This window comes from Eretmochelys imbricata, chromosome 3, assembly GCF_965152235.1.
Source record: "Eretmochelys imbricata isolate rEreImb1 chromosome 3, rEreImb1.hap1, whole genome shotgun sequence".
Taxonomy (NCBI): Eukaryota; Metazoa; Chordata; order Testudines; family Cheloniidae; genus Eretmochelys; species Eretmochelys imbricata.
The window spans coordinates 68978999-68996969 of record NC_135574.1 but is presented as its reverse complement, the minus strand read 5'-3'; the positions used below and the strand labels follow the sequence as shown (position 1 = coordinate 68996969).

General features: G+C 43.4%; 1 protein-coding gene across 2 annotated transcripts in view; it reads left to right on the top strand.

Annotated features, from left to right (window-relative positions):
- The first annotated feature begins 310 nt into the window (after nt 1-310).
- Nucleotides 311-17971, top strand: part of LOC144262694 (gamma-aminobutyric acid receptor subunit rho-1) — a 69409-nt gene continuing 51748 nt past the window's right edge. For both annotated transcript variants that reach the window (XM_077812813.1, XM_077812812.1), the window contains exon 1: nt 311-432. In XM_077812813.1, coding sequence (XP_077668939.1) covers nt 311-432 — 122 coding nt within the window. The remainder of the gene's footprint in view (nt 433-17971) is intronic.

Here is a 17971-nt window from a genome sequence, read left to right as displayed (position 1 = left end):
AATACTTGAAAGATTTTGCTTTAAACCAATTTGTACAATAGCATGTTTGAACAAAAGAAAATCGTTTTGTAGGAATAAGTGAATTCTACACTGTTCGAAAATCCCTACCATCTGACGTAGAGGGATTTATAGGTTTAATGGAAATTGCTTTCCCCACTGTCCAGATTAAATACTGCAGGATGATTTTTTGTATGAGTAAACATCCTTCCAATAATGAAGAGACTGATAATGTCTTAAAAAGAGAAACAGAATCTACATTTTTGTTTTCTTCTTGTGTGGACTATTTCTGGATATAGGACCCCAGAATATCATGTTGACTGTCCATAAAATGCAGTTTAGCATCTTCTTGCTGTTGTGGGGATGGGTTTTGTCTACTGAATGCAGAGCTCACCAGCAAGGAAAAGAAATACATGAGATATATAAGAAGGGCAGGTGAGTCTCCTTGTAAATTCAGATATATACAATTTGGGCAAATGCAACATTGCAGATAACTATACATTCCTAATGCAGACCTCTGAAGTTTGTATTGCAGCATATTCAGGATTATCTAACCAACAAATATTGTGCTTAGCTTTTTCTTTTTCCTCCAATGACTAGTAGTTTTACATTTTCTACATCCAAAACCACTAGTATCAACTATCTGGTGTAACGTGGCATTTGCTTGTTCTTGATTATAGCATCTTTGGGGAAGGAAAGGAGGAGGAGTTGATTGTTTATTGGGGTAGAATGCTGGGGTATTTATAAGAGTGGATATAAAAGTTTTATTACTTCCAACATATCTGCAGACTACTAGGATACAATCAGTTATGCCTGTGAACAAAAAAGACCTTTGAGCTGCAGGTTATTCATTGCCCAGTTTCCAAAAGGGCTACATACTAATTTTTCCCCAGTACTGCCATACACAGTCCTCTAAGTTTTTGTTTGGAGTAAATTTTCCTGATATTAGAGCAGTTTTGTGTTGTTGTTTTCAAGTACTCATATTCTGTTTTGTAAAAAATGTTGAGGTCTAGTAAGAATAATTATATAACATGCCCTCAACATGCAAGTAGACAAACACCAGGGGATATTGCTGGAGGGGAAAAAAAATTCTGTGCACTTCTCTGGAGGGCATCACTGGCTTATGCCTTCTAAGAAGTCAGCATTTAAAATGTCTACTGAAGCTGTCAAACACAGATTAAGATTGGTTTTTGCTCATTAGCAACTATGAATTGTCACCAATGCTATCTTAATTAACATGAGAAAAGTAGTTTTAAGGGAGATGAACTGTTAATGGAGATGCAGTAGTGTCAGGCAGGAAGAATTCAAGCCATTTCTATAAACATCAGTGTTAAGGAAAAATTATCAGAGAATAAAGTATGGTTCCTCTCGGTCTTCAAATACTTCCCTTTTCTGCTTTCTTGAAAATGGGCCAGACTACCCTATTACAGAACTATTGCAGTGATAATATCTGTGAATCCAAGATCCATCTCGTAAACTATGAAATGGGTTCAGTGGTGATGCCCCATAACTGGGAAGATGGATGCAGTGGCCCCTGTTCATAAACAGACCCAAATGGATACATGGCAAGAGATATTAAAACAATGCTATTCTTTGTTTTCATTCAAGTTCACAAAAAGGGCAGATGTTCTACCATCCTGTAGCTGACACTAGCAAAGTCGATGGCAAGGTGTAAACTGGCAGCTTTAACCAGCTGAACAAAAAGAGTGTACAAGTCGTATAAACCTGTGTATGCCCATAATGCAGCTGTAATTCTCTTTATTAGAGAGACATCCCTAAGCACTTCATGTAAAATACAGTTAAGGGAAAGAATAAATCCTAGTGAGGGGAGATTGACATATTCAGGTAGCATTTGAAAATAAACAGACTGGTCGTTTTGTGCCTTGTGTGGTTTCATTGTCCCACCAAGACCCCTGAAGCACTGAGAATCCAACTGAGGTGGTGCTGCTGGCTGGCATGGAGGGGAGCACACCCTGGACCCCACCTCCTCCATCCACAGTTTGGGGTGGTTACCTCTGCTAGTGGCCAGGGCAAAACCTGGGGAGTTAGGCCTCCCCCCATTCCGCCTTCCTGACCTGCTCACACACTGGATTTCTGCAATGCCTGAGGCCCCAGAGGTGGTGTGGGGTGGGACCCTGAGCATTTGCCCTGCTTGCCACCCCCCTTGCCACCAGCCCTGCTAGTGGCAATAGCCTTGCGCAGTCCATGCAATTAGAGAAATGTGAGGACTGGAGCTGTGCCCAGTCCTTTCCTAGTGGTACAAAATGAAGGGGAAAGGAGCCTGGCACTCTTCTCTTCTGTGTGCTGCCTGTTCTGACCTCAGGCGTCAAAGACATGGGGGAACAAGGAAATTGCTCTCTGGGGCTGTTGCTATATGGAATGCTCTCAAGGAACACATGCAGACTATGCTGTTCTGATCTATACACACAAGTGAATCTCAATTTGTTTATTATACAGAAGCAGCATCTGGGAGCACTGTAATAGTTAAGTGCCTGTAAGTATCTCTCTATTTTTACAAAAAGGGAGAAACATGATGAGACAGAACATAGGAATGTAATAGTAATGGAGAGGGCAAGGAAGGATAAAGAACTTTATCCATAGGATGAAATAGGATATTAAAACAGTTCCAACAGAATCACTTAAGTAGGCAAACCCCAACCATCCAGGGTGATGGGGCTGTTCAGCAAAGCAGGGTGTTGGGCCAATCAAGGTGGGAGATTACCTTAAGCAACTTTTGTGCTCCCTGGATCATTCTGTAGGGCTGATCCTCCAGGTCTAGCCTGGAATAGCCTGAAGGCTGCAAGGGGCTGTTCCAGCAACCAAGGATCACCAGGGTATAGGAACACACATCCATGCCCCCTCTACCAGCCACCAGGAGTGGGGATGGCAAAGCCCATAGAGCAATACTACTTCACTTGACAATCCTTACTTTGAAGTGATCCTCCACTGGCCAGGTAAGAAAATTTTCAGATAGCTTTGCAGGAATGATCAATCTGGCCCTGGCCCAAAATCTCTCATAGAGTTGTAGATTTTTAAGGCTAGAGGTGACAGTTATCTGGTTTGACCTCTGGTATAACACCGGCTATAAATCCTCATACAGTAATTTCCACTTCAAGCCCATAAACTTCTGTTTGAGCTGTAGCATCTTTTAGAAATACATCCAGGCTTGATTTAAAGAGTTAAAGTGATGGAGAACCCTCCACAGTCCTAGGGAAGCTGTTGCACTGGTTAATCTGTTCTGAGATGTATTGACCTCGCATTTGGCTGTATTAAAACATGTTCACATGAGCCAATCTTGATGCAGATAAGATTCCCTTTGATTTTACCAAAAGTGCTACCTGCACTGAGAGTGCAGACTTGGACTCTGGGAGGCAAAGCAATTCAGGAGAGCCCCCACCTACGCTATTTCAGAAGTAGTAGCTCATGGTGAAGGCTGTCACTCAGCATTTCTATTACAAGCTCTGCTTCCTCATGCTTCATAAGTCAGCCCTTAAAATTCATTTTGTACAAGAACTCAGAGCAATTTGACTTTTTATTCAGTTTAAGGTTGGTTTAGTCCCTAAATTAGTTAAATGCTGGAGATGACAAAATTCAAGTTCTTCTGATTTCAGGCTCTCTACACCTGGAACAGTATCATTTTCAGCAAAATATTGTAATCTGAATCTGAGCTATGCACAGGCTAGGAGGCTACATTAAGCATGGAGTTTCAACCTTCACTCTGAAAGTGCTTGGGGTTTTCTCTTGAAGACTTTGAGACTAGACAGGATATTCTAAAGTAAGAACTGAAATGAAAAACAGTACAGAACATACCAAATGAGGTAGTGTTATGATAGCAGACCAGTTGCCCTTAGGCCTCACTGAGCACTGACCAATGCATAACTGGAAGCCATTCTGGCTCACCTGTGTGTTAGTATTGGTAAAATAAATGTTAAGAATATGTTTAGACTTTATGGAATGCTTGTAAGTTGCTGCCTGCATTCATCTCATTTATAATATCTGTATCCCATGTTATAGGGCAGGGATCGGCAACCTGGCACGCAGCCCGTCAGGGAAAGCCGCTGGTGGACTGGGGTGGTTTGTTTACCTGAAGCGTCTGCAGGTTCGGCTGATCACAGCTCCTACTAGCTGCGGTTTGCCGTTCCAGGCCAATAGGGGCCACAGGAAGTGGTGCGGGCTGAGGGATGTGCTGGCTGCTGCTTCCCACAGCCCCCATTGGCCTGGAATGGCAAACCATGGCCAGTGAGAGCTGTGATTGGCTGAACCTGCGGACGCTGCAGGTAAACAAACCATCCCAGCCCACCAGTGGATTTCCCTGAAGGGCCATGTGCCAAAGGTCGCCAATCCCTGTTATAGGATAACTATTTGCTTTGTAACTATAAGTGTTTGCTATGCAACTGGAAATCCAGTCAGGGAGAAGCATTACCAAGTGTGAAATACTAGTTTACGACAAGAAGTGTCATCTCCTGTCCAACAAAAGAAGGCCCATAGACACCAAATGAACCATTGTGGAATATCGGTGGACAAAATACTTTAATTGCTCCCCTCATACCCATGAAGAGAGGATGTGCACAAACCCTCATTCCATCAGTTTGAACTCTGGGGGAAAGGAATAAAAATTCCTGACCAGAAACAACTGTATCACTTTGCTGGTTGGAATTTGGAGAGGGCAATATTTCTAAACATAAGCAAGGGATCTCCAAGCATCTTAGCATGGGTTAGCCCTAAAGGACCCTAAAGGACCTATATACAGCAGCGTCTAGTACTTTTTGAAACCCAAGACTAACTCATTTTTGTGTGTATGTGTATATGTTTGCCTACTTTAAACTTATTTTGCTTTCCTACTTAATAAACCTTTAGTTTAATATAGGATTGGATAAAAGCATGGTCTTCTGTGAGAGATCTGAGGTAAAACTGACCTGGGATAAGTGACGGGTCCTTTGGGACTGGGAATAACCTGAATATTGCTGTGATTTTTGGTGTAAGGGGCCATTATCACAAAGGCAGTCTTGCCTGGGTGGCGAGATAGTCCTCTTGAGCATTCCGGTCTATCTGTGACTCCATGTTAAAGCAGTTGTAGTGGTTGAGTAGTTCATACTTGATTGGTGAAATCTAATTGTAGAATACTCAACCAGTTTGGGGTTTGTGCCCTGGTTTGTAACAGTTTGCCCTGAGACTGGCACCCGAATTCATGAGCCACTCCAGACAGCTTGACAGAAAGGTCTTTTTCTTGTGTAAGGCATGAGGCTAGAGCCTACAGGGGAATTCACCCCTGTGACAAGGCCGCTTTGTGCTGGCTAAGCCAGTATACAGGGGTATATTCCCCCTGAATACCCTGCAACAAGAGACCTCCTAAGGGAACTTGCTTTATGCCCCCCAACGTCACAGCATAAACTACATAGATGGTAGGGCAGGAAGAATCACTTCAAAGTGGGAAGGGGAGTTGTCAAGGTGCAGGACCATCTTGACAATGTAGTGCCTACTGCAATAGTTTCAGGGCTGGCCTAGCCTGTACCAGGGGCAAAACCAGCTCCCAGAAACTCCTGAATAGAGAAGGCACAAGCCACCTCTCCTCAGTCTGTGTGTGATACTAGTGTTTAAGTCTGGTCCCAGGGGCTTTCAGACAATGCAAGTATCTGGTATAGTCTTCCATCTTGAATATTCCATAGTTTTATATTTTTGCAACATTTGTGTGGGGTGCCAGCTCTTTCTTAACTGTACTTGTGTATCTACTGAAGAGGCTAAGGAAATTAAGAAAGCACCATACTGTTAAAATATTTTTCTAAAGGGGACCTACACCTACACTGTTCATCAATGGTCAGAAAGCAGCACCACTCTGGCTATGCCCTCTTACCCCCAACCAGGCCCCTTCTGGCAGGACTTGAAAAGGATGGATAGGGGAGAAAGGTAGAGCACCTATACTGGCTCTACACCACCCACAATTGCCCCCTAAGCTGAGTTTTATGGTGGTTTTGCATTGATGGAGTATTGCAAAGGAGCTGTAGTGAACCTAAGAACTGGGCCCAATAACTTGATAAAAGACATTACAGAACAGCACATGCTGAACATAAAAAATGTTGAAGGGGCCATGAACAATATACAGGATGCATACAGTGAAATCTGCATTTTAAACAATCTCTAAGACACCTGAGTCTCTAGAGTAGTGGTTTGTGGTACAGTCTTGTTTGCCATGTAATCAAAGACTAGACTACCAATTTTTGCTAGTCCCCAGAAGGGTGACCCAAGATGCACTTTTATTCTATGAGCAACTATGTAAAAATGACACTTTTGCCTAGCAGATCTGCTTTCTGCATTAAGTTAATCATATGTGAGGATGCCAGTGACCCAAATAAATCTGTGCGGGTATGTCTACACTTAAACTGCTACAGCAGTGTGGCTATAGCACTTCAGGGTAAACAATCCCTGAGCCAACGGAAGAACCCTCCTGTCAGTGTAGGTAATCCACCTCCCTGAGAGGCAGTAGCTAAGTTGACAGAAGAATTATTCCGTCAACCTAGTGCTGTCTACACCAGGCGTTAGATCAGCATAGCTACCTCTCTCAGGGGTGTGGATTATTCACAGCCTTCAGAGACATAGCTATGCCAATATAAATTCCCAGTATAGACCAGCCATAATGCTTTTTACCCCTGCTAGTCCCATAGAGCCAACACTGTGAAGAGAGGAAGCAGAGAACTTGAGTATCAAACAGAATGGTATACTAAGTTCCAGTCAGTCACACCTGTGGAAACCCTTTGAAGGCCACTGGCCTGCACAAATGTCGCTGAGGAGATAATCTCAAGGACACTAGGACTACACAGGTGGTGTTGATGGCCTAATTAGACCTGCAGAATTATTACTGGTGAAGATGAGCAATATGAAAAGAAGCCTAGGCTGTCTGAACCCAGCTGACCATTAGGTAAACTATCTTTTAACATTAAAATCCTGAAGCCATTGTTACAGTCACCTTTCAGACATGTGCCACCCTACAAGGTAGGTTTTGTTAAACATAAGTATACTGCCTTTAAAAAAGGGGTGGAGGGGAGTATCTACAACACTTGCCTCTTCACCATCTCATTGCATAACCCTGTCCATATTATTTCAGCTCATTATATTCTCCACATAGAAATGCTATTTCTGCTCCTGTGGTGCAAGTTGTCCCACATTTCCTTCAATGGAGAGCAGTTATAACAACTGAAATATATGCTTGCACCATTAACCATAGCATTGCCTTCAGAGTTCATATTCATACAGCTGCATGTCAGAGTTTCTCCTTTCAATAATACTTCCAAATAACATTAAAAAAAGTGTCACTGATTTGAAATTCATTCATTTAGAGTTACAGCTAGGACTCCTCCTTGACCCCTTATTTAGAGGGCCCAGAAGCATCTGGGCACGTTGAAACTGAAGTACGTTTTCAAGATTAAAAAGCAAAACCAAGGAAATTTAATACTAAGACATGAGTGTAGCATTATAGGCCCCACCCTGTCTCTCAAATTTATGTGGGAGCCATCCAGAGTAATTTAAATGATTGCACATACAGTGCATACAGATTAATCTTCTCTGATGCTCCCTTCACTCCGCTCTTCACTTTTCCTAGAAGTTGTTTTAGGACTAGACCTCACTTGTTGCTGTTACCCCCAAATCAAACAAGTCATATCAGAAGTTAGCCTTTACCAATACATTCCACGGCTTCATGTTCATACACACTAAGCAGCATTAAATCACAGAACCTAGCGGGCACTCTGTGGTCATGCAAAAAGAAAAACCCTTAGTAAGTTTAAATTTTAAAAAATGACACACAACCTAAGCTCTGCAATAGTATGCTCCTTTAAAGACACCATTGTGTCCCATATTGTGTAGACTAGTTCAGGGTGTGTGCCCATCAGGCTTCTCCAGCCTTTGCTAATAAACAGCATTCAAAGGATACCTGTGTGTGTACCTGGATTTACCTCAGGGGTTCTGAAACTTTTTCAGGGGACAGAAGAACACATCTTGATAGAGAGTGTCTCATGGACCCCTCACCTCCCTGGTGCCCTGGAATCAAGTTACCAATGACACTTCATAGGCAAGTTTAAAAATAAATGATCACTCCATCCCCTTCCCATTACACAGTAAGAGTCACCTTGCTCCTCCCTGTAGGAGAGATTCATTACCAGATATGCCCCTTCAAGTCTGGATGTGGCAAAGCAGGCTCTCATCTATCACTTTTTGCTGACAGCTGCTCCAGCCCTGCAGTGGTTTGCTTCTTCTCATGACTCAGCCATTCAGCCAGGTCACTTGAAAGTCTCACTCCCTCAGGTATAACCAAAAGTCCAACAAACAATAGCCCCAGAGCCTCAAGCCGAATCCCAACTCAACAGTCCTTCCACCCGTGGTCTCCAGGTTGTTTGCACCACCTTTTTCAGTGACTGATGGGAGAGTCTGGGTTTCCCTTCTTCTCTAGGTTCCAGTCTAGGGATACACTAATGGGCAAGCAACATATGTTTATTCAGGCCTACTGCTTCCTCCCTGGACTACTTCCTGCCTGTCCGCAGACCTTTCCCACTGCCCCTTCCTAGTCTCACTGTGTAGGTTTTCCCATCTGTGACACATGGCTAGAAAGGGTTAAGCAACTCGCAGGCTAAATGACCCAGATTCAACCTTTAGAGACATGTTAGAAAAGTATGTAAATGGTAATTAGGGCCATTCCATGTTAGGCTAGAACTTTGAAATGCAAACCTGTATTGTTAAAGAATTAAAGGTGATACTAATTGTATGTGTTTACTTATATCTTGTTAGATGTTAGGAAGTGTCTGTTTAAATGGCTGTCTATTACTATAGCTATTGATTCAGAGATCAAAAGGGAATATTAAAATTTAGATGAATATTTGGTGAAATAATGTCATTGTCTATATGTCTCTTTAAAGTTTTTGGTAAACTGTGTATGAACTGCTCAATGGATAATTACCTTATGTTAATCCACGTAGCTAATTACAGGTGATGTTTGGGAAACAGAAGCTTATTTCAAAGGCCTATTGTTCATCCAAGGACTCTGTGCTGTCCAGGAACTGTATAAAGGATATTGGGACCTGATCATTTCATCTCAGAGCTGCTTATGCTTTATCAGGGGAAGCATTGAGCTGCAAGATTGAGGTCTCCAAATTCATTTGGATCACCCTGGTGTTGGACATTGGACTAAACCTATGGACTAATTCTATGAACTCTGTGCAACTCCTAAGATCATCATCTCTACTATGAAACTGATCTCAGATCTGTACTCATGCCTGTATGTATAATGATCTTTTAACCAATACACTCTCTCTCTCTTTTTGTAATAATTTTTAGTTTAGTTCATAGGAATTGGCTGTAAGCGTGTATTTGGGTAAGATCTGAAATATTTATTAACCTGGGAGGTAATGTGTCCAATCCTTTGGGATTGGTAGAACTTTCATAGTTGACTCGGCTGTCTGGGAGGGAGCCCAAAGGCTGGGTTGCTTTTAAGGGAACTGTGTTTTGGCTTCTGTGTAACGAATAAGGTATTGTGGAAGCTGTTCTGTTACTAGCTGTGTAGATTTAAGTATCGGAATTACTACCAGCTTTGGGGATGGTCTGCCCCGTTCTTTGCAGTTTGCCCTAATTGAGCAACCTCAGTGTGCCCCCCTCTTCTCCCCCCAGGGGACTCTGGTCACACCCTCAGACTCCAAGGTCTCAGGAATTACCCTTCCTTCAGGGCCCATGACTCTCTCAATTCCTCCCTGGAGTTCTCCAACAAATCCCAAGCCAGAAATTCAAACTTAAACCACTCCCACCTTTCCTAGGCTTGAGCTTTAGTCATAGGCCTTCATAAGTCTTCTCTGATACTTTGTTCCTCAGCTGAGCACCAAAACCCCATGGCTGCCTCCCAGGAGTCTTAACTCTTCTGGCAGGTCTCAAAATGGGGGCAACTCCCTTCCTGTGTCTTTCCCCAATTCTCCTCATTCCTGACTTTTTTATCAGATCATTCTCTGAAAACAGGAAAAAACTCCCTCTTTTTTCCCCCTCTACTCCCACCTTAAGGATACCTCACTGCTTTCCAGTGGACCTGCTAATTGACCTACTGAACCCCTTTCCAAGTGCCAGCAGACCTGGTAATTGAGCTCCCAGGCTCCTGTTAACCCACTCAGTATCACTGTGAGGTTTACATCCCATCATAGTCCCCTTCTCTTTTCTTGTTTTTCCTTTTAATTTAGGACTCACTTACTTACATAAAGCAACATTTGCTAAACATGCAAACAGGAAAAACAGAGGAAAAGTATGGCTAGAACAATTAAGAAATTGGTATATTATTACACCTAGCACACAGTTTACTAGCTCACATTCTCAGGCTGACAGCACAAACTAGTATGTGTGAATCATCGTAAATGCACTTTTGTTTAGCTGTTACTTTTACCTCTGTAGCTACTCATTTTTTATTGCAAAGATGGACTGTTAATACTTGTCGGAGGCTGCCAGTCCTGGAGACTTCAGCAGTCTATTTACTGAACTGGTACCACATGGGTAGCTGCAGCATAAGCTTCTTAGCACTGTTCTGCCAGCTTGGGTCTGTAGAACCAGCTCAAGGGCTGAAAGGGTATGTAAAGGGCTCCACTCACTGCACACGCACCTCTTTGTAGCTAGGTCTAGGAATTAGCTTTTGCCCCACAGAGCGAGTGTCATTGGTTGCTCACCCTGTGCTTTCCTCTCTTCACAACCCAAAGTGCTCCCTCTTTGTGATGTGCCCCTCCAGCCAGGTCATAGCATACTCTCCAGGATATCAAAGTCCCATTGGACAAGCTATCCAGGTGCCACCTCAGTCAGTCTTCCATTCCACTTCTAAGTCAGGTACTATTTCCCAGTGGCTGGTAGGAGAACCCCAGCCCATCTGCAACTCCAGGTTCCAGCCCATGGGCCTTACAACTAGCAACCCAGGTCTGCACTCAGTCTCACTTCCTGTGGTGATTTCCCTGAGTCCTTCCTATCCCACTTCTCTAGTCTGAGTTTGCCACCAGAGCTTCCTCTACTCCCCTGCTGGGATGGGGCCTGTACAACTACAGGCCCCATCCCAGCAGTCTCCTGCTGACTTGACTTCTTGTTTTGATAATTGTAATCCAACTCTTTCCACAGCTGGGCTTCATTTTTGAATTAGGCTTTATCAATCCCTGGCTGCACCAGGCTGCACCAAAGTTCTACCAATCCACCAGGTGCAGCATATATGACTGATTGGCTCTTCCTGGCCCATATTAACATGCGTAGGAGTTGTGAGGAGTGAACATCCCATCACAGGGGAGTTCATTCAGTCCTTGGTGTTCTCATTCAGTGTTCAGCCTGGCTGCCTAGACCGCTAATTAGGATAATTTATAACTGTGTTTTAAGATGTTTATACCTCTCTGTGATGCTCTGTACCTCAGGGGAACACCCAGCACTCCCATGTTCATCCTTATAAAATAATTGTGTGGTATCCAATGCAAAGTTTGTCATGTCAGGTGTCTTCAGAAGACTCATGATGCACTGAGCATTGGTGTTATAGTAATGTTACAGTAATGGGAAATAAGCACAAGAAAGCAGAAAAATGACTACTGCTGAGGCAGCTACAAAACTAGAGCTGGCCAGACTGGAAGCTGCAGAGAAGGAAAAGGACTATGAGTTTCAAATGCGGCCGGCAGAAATGAGGCTCAAAGAAGAGGAGGCTGCATACAGAAGGGCTATGAAAGAGAGAGCAGGGAGAAAGAGAGCGGAAAACAAACTGGACCTGCTAGAGAAGCAGAAGCAGAACCCCCGGATCCCAACAACTCCCATCACTCCAAAAATCAACAAATGAACACTTAATTCCTGTATATAGCGAAGAGTATGATATTGCTGAATATCTGACTACCTTTGAAAGGCTGTGGGTAACACATGAAATCCCTAATAAGAGAGTTCCTACCCTGATTGTGAAATTAACTGGTAAAGCTTGAAATTTATTCAATGGAATGCCTATTGAAGATGCTTTAGACTATTGTAAATTTAAAGATACTCTTTTGCAAAGTTTTCAGATTGCCCTCTGAAACACATAGAGTTAAATTTAGGAATCTTAAGGGGGATATTGGTATGAGTAATGGGGAATATGTAAACAAAATGAAAGATTTGTTGGGAAAATGGGTGAGGGGTAAAGAGGTGGTACGTTTTGTGGGAACGTTGGATCTTGTTGCTCAAGATCATTTCCTAAGCATATGTAAGGCTGATGTAAAGCAGCATCTATGGGACAAAGATGTAAAGTCTGTGGATGAGATGGCTTCTTTTAGCTGATGCCTTCGAACAGAATCAGGTGTCTATTGAGGGCAGGCCACAGAAAGCGGGGTTTAAAACTGGTGGGAAGGGACGATCCCATTTTGCCCCTGGAAGGGGGCTGGGAGCCTAAACATTCTCTTACCAATAGAGGAATGTTTTTGGGTAACTCCTATCCCAAATCTCCTGTAAAAGTAGAAGAGCCCAAAAGGTGCTATCAGTGTAATTTATAAATGCCCTATGCTAGGAGGAAGCAGGCAACTAATAGAATCATAGAATATCAGGGTTGGAAGGGACCTCAGGAGGTCATCTAGTCCAACCCCCTGCTCAAAGTAGGACCAATCCCCAATTAAATCATCCCAGCCAGGGCTTTGTCAAGCCTGACCTTAAAAACTTCTAAGGAAGGAGATTCCACCACCTCCCTAGGTAACGCATTCCAGTGTTTCATCACCCTCCTAGTGAAAAAGTTTTTCCTAATATCCAACCTAAACCTCCCCCACTGCAACTTGAGCTCACATCAATAGCTCACATTAGTTCTGCTGTCCTCAACACAGAAACCCCCAAGCAAGTGAAACCTGTCATTGTTTTTGTGAGGTTAGCCTCTTCAGAACCAGATATGTAGCATGTTGAGGCTGTCAAAACTGATGTCAAGGAATACTTGGTGGGAGAGGGATACAGGGGCCCAGATCTTTGGTTAAGCAGACTGTGGTCCCAAAGGCCAGTATGTTGCCTGGCCAAATGGCAGAGATTGTGGGGGTGGAAGAAAGCAGATTCCTCATACCACTAGCTAAAATCCATGTGGTTTGGAAAGGTTTTGACTGGGGGGGTAATGGAACACCTCCTAATCGAACTGCTCCTGGGTAATGATTTTTTCCACAAAAAGAAAAGGAGGACTTGTGGCACCTTAGCGACTAACTAATTTATTTGAGCATAAGCTTTCGTGAGCTACAGCACAGCTCAGGTTAAAGTGCCTGCAGCAGGAGGGAGTTTTATGCTGGGACCCCTGAGGGAAAGGCTAAGGTCTCAGGAACTGCTGAGAGAATGGGGGAGAGTCTCCTTGATTCTTCTGCAACAGGGAGAAACCACATGCTTCCAAGTTGAGTGGTTTAGATCAACTCCTGCACTGCAGCTGGAGGCAACACCACACCAGGAAGGGATGGGGGTGTAAAGCCTGCCAGGAGAGGACTGTCCAGGTTGTTAGCAGGAGCTTGATGCAGGCAGGCCAGCAGGTCGCAGCTGAACCAGAGATAAAACCGGCTCTAGGGAGCATCGAGCAATGTGTCCCAGAGGAGAGCCCAGAGAAGGGACTGGGGATCTCAGAAACCACTGAGGTGGGTGAGGATTCCTGTGACTCCGTAACACAGGGAAGCCATGTACCTCCAAGTATGGGAGGGGCTGAGACTAGCTCCTTTCCAGCAAAAGGCAACATGCCCTCAGGCACAGGGACTGGAGAGGTGTTGTCAGTGATTAAGGAAACTGTCCCAGTTGTTCGATGGCAGAGTTCTGTAGGTGAACAAGAGACAGAACCCTTCCTAGGGAGCACAGAGAAATGTTTCTTAGGAGGGACCCAGAGGCAGAAACTGGGGAAGGAATAGTGGGGGTACAGGAATGTCTCCAGGATGCCCAGGACACTAGGAGGATGCCTGTGACACAGGTTTTGAGAAGGAACTGTGTAACTGGCCTCCTAGAGGGGAGCAGTCACACAGCTGACTTCTCAGGGACAGAGAAAGGGGTGGCAGAGGGTACCCTATTCCAGGGCCCGGTTTTTCTGGATGCTATTTCTGAAAAGTTTTTGGAAGGTAACTGTGTCTCTTTAAATCAAGATGCAGCTCCAATGCCTGGGTTGAGCAGAGGAGTTGAGACCAGGAAATTGCCAGGTGGTAATTTGTGAGAACTACCTGACTGACAGAGAAGGGGGTGTTTTCCCCCAGGCTGGTGAGACACAGACAGCAGTTATGGGAAAAGGTGAATTTGATCAAAGGGTAAACACACCTAGACCAGAGTGCACAGATCACAGCCCTCTAGGGGGCAGGGAAGGACTCCGGGCTGGGAGGAGGAAACACAAGGTAACCCCAAAAGGGGAGCTGGATTTTCTGCATATGTACAGTCTTGGGGTTGGGAGTCCGCTCCCCAAGGGCCAGCCAATGTACAGAATCCCCCTGAATACCTATCTTGCAAGACCCTGAGGCATCACAATTCCAGAAACATGATTAAATTAAGAGCCCACATAAAGGGGAACACTGGAGGGAAAGAAAAGCCAGTGACTGATTACATTGGAGAGAGTCAAAGGACACCAAGGGTAATAAACAAACTAACCTCAAACTACGTTATCTGAACAGAGGGCGTGGTATCATAAAGATACTTGTAAATGCACATCTGTGATAAAAATTTTGGTATTAATGTTAAGTTTTGGGGATAAGAATTTTGACACAGATGTTAAACCTTATAATAATGTTACTTTTCAATTAATACCTGTAAACAGGTTTAAAGCTTATCACAGCAGAGAAACCATAAAAAACCTGGTGTGCTGTGTGTGAAAAGGGAAACTGAGGCATGCTGCCTCATGGCCTTAATGGCTGGATGACAAGAGAACTATAATACAAACTGCCTTCAAGCTAGTCAGTGACTAAACTAAGAGGGGACGTGTGATGCTCTGTACCTCGGGAGAACACCCAGCACCCCCATGTTCATCCTTATAAAATGACTGTGTGGAATCCAATGCAAACTTTGTCATGTCGCGTGTCTTTGGAAGGCTCATGATGCACTGAGCATTGTTGTTGTAGTAATGTTACAGGTTAAAATTTAATGTATATAGTTATGAGGCTGAAAATGTGTCTTCATGGCTTAAAATAAACCCAGGCAAAAACTTTCCAAGAGCAGAGAGGCAGTTCTCACCTCATCAGGGCATGTATGGGACAAACCCAGCCCCGCTTCACAGGAACAAAGGACGCTGGCTTAGACAGCAACAAAATGATCTGTTGGACTCTCATGTGAGTCACCCCACTTCCCTTGATCAGTTTGGAACTGCGAAGAGATAATGCTCACCCTGACTCTGAGGGGGTGTGGGGCAAAGCCAAGAGGGAATAAAGAACATGATAAAAAGGAGAGACATTTGCCATGCTCTTCCACCTACATCTACAGACACCACGCCAAGCGACTAAAGCGCTGATCCAAGGGGAGAGCCTCGCTGAAGAGCAACCAGCCAGCCTGTGGTGAGAAGCATCTAAGTTTGTAAGGACATTGAAAGGATTAAGATCAGCTTAGAATGTGTTTTTGCTTTTATTTCATTTGACCAAATCCAACTTGTTATGCTTTGACTTATAATCACTTAAAATCTCTCTCTCATAGTTAATAAATTTGTTTGTTCTACCTGAAGCAGTGTATTTGGTTTGAAGTGCATCAGAGACTCCCCTTGGGATAACAGGCCTGGTACATATCAATTTCTGTGTTAAACTGACGAACTCATATAAGCTTGCGGCATCCAGTGGGCATAACTGGACACTACAAGATGGAGGTTACTAGGGTTGTGTCTGGGACCGGAGGTATTGGCTAGCATCATTTGGTTGCACAATCCAAGAAGCAGCTTACATGCCCGAGGCTGTATGTGAACAGCCCAGGAGTGGGGGTTCTCACAGCAGAGTAGGGTTGGAGTGACCTAGCAAATCACCGGTCCAGATAACACCAGAGGGGAATGTCACTCTCCATCAAGAACTAGGACAGTGACCATCTGCTTGTACTATACAGGCTATTAGCCAGCTGTTAGATGATAATTTTAAGTCATTACCAACCTGAACTGGAGATGGGTTGGTAACCTAGAGAGGAAATGCTCTGCATCTCGATATTAACCCCTGGAAGCATAGTGCCCCCCCTTTAATTTTTCATTTATATTTATTAAATTAAAGATGGCAGATTGGGGTGTGAAACAGTAAAATAATCATTTGTACATCCTGTGATGGTGCACCCCATAAGAATTTATGGGAATATGCTCATGAATGTATATATGACATAACTGGAATACATTTTATGCTACATATGCCATGTAACATATCTCTGTAAAGGTTATGATCTACTGAATCTATTAATCCTATTTATATGCATGTATCATTTTTGTATTTTAAGTTATGAATGTTGGCTGTGTACTGGCTTGATTTTTAAGTAGCCTTTGTAAAGCATTTGGTCAGCTTCGTGAGAAAGGAATGTGCAAATTAAGTGCCCAATCAAGAAGCACTTAAGGAACAATGGATCTTGGAATGCTCCAATCCACATAAGAAATCTACTTGAGGATGTTCAAGGTAGCATGTGACCCAGGGCTGCTACCTGTAAGTTCTGAGTCATGCATGGACATATGACTGGCCCATGTGACTCCAAAACTCCATATTGTAGCTGGGATTCTAAACAGGAGGAGTGAGGAGTTTCCACCCACCAGAAAAAGTCTATTTAAACCCAGGGAAGACCCCTCCATTTTGTCTTCAGCTGGCTAAAGAGAGAGCCTCTCCAGCCCCAAGGCTACCTGAAAGAAACTGGAATAAAGGACAGTAACTACAGGAGGTGTGAGTGATTGCTGGACCCAGACTAGAAGGAGACTAGTCTGTAAAAGGAAGCTTACTGGAATTCCTCTAAGGGTGAGGTTTTCATCTGTATTCAGTTTTCTTAGACATAGACTTGGGTGTTCTATTTTATTTTGCTTGGTAATTCAGTTTGTTCTGTCTGCTATTACTTGGAACCACTTAAATCCTACTTTACTTATTAATTAACCCAGTGTGTGTATTCATACCTAGGGGGGAAAACAGCTGTGCATATCTCTGTGTTATAGAGGGTGAATAATTTTAGGAGTTTACCCTGTATAAGCTTTATACAGGGTAAAAATGGATTTATTTGGGGTTTGGAGCCCCCTGGGAGTTGGGCATCTGAGTGTTAAAGACAGGAACACTTCTTAAGTTGCTTTCAGTTAAGTCTGCAGCTTTGGGGCACGCGGTTCAGACCCTGGATCTGTGTTGGAGCAGATTGACATGTCTGGCTCCACAAACAGGGTGCTGGAGTCCCAGGCTGGCAGGGAAAGCAGGAGCAGAAGTAGTCTTGGCACATCAGTTGGCAATCCCAAGGGGGTTTCTGTGATCCAACCCGTCACATATCCAACAGCAGGGAACACAAATGGAATGTTTTAATGCCAAATGAATTTCGAAATTTCAGTGAAGTTTTGAATTTTTTTAAAAATGGGAAATCTTGAAAAAAGTCTCAAAAAAAATAAAGTGCTATATGTTATGAAGGTTATAGTTACCATACATATTTAGCTTTGGTTACATTTTGAAGAAACACTCATTTTCAAGTACATTAGCAATAAGCTACAGGTATGTGCAATACAAATGTGTGAAGAGAGTGCAAACAACAGAATGCAAAAAGCTATTTTACATTTTTAACTACTCATTCCAAGGTGCATATACATCATTTATACATGTTTTGTACTTGAAGCCAGGGACAACTTAAGCAGAACAAGAGTTTGAATCACTATTGTGATATTCACGAAAAGAAGGAGTACTTGTGGCACCTTAGAGACTAACAAATTTATTTGAGCATAAGCTTTTGTGAGCTACAGCTCACTTCATCATGAAAGGTTTTGGTCAAATAAATTTGTTAGTCTCTAAGGTGCCACAAGTACTCCTTTTCTTTTTGCGGATACAGACTAACACGGCTGCTACTCTGAAACCTATTATGTTGT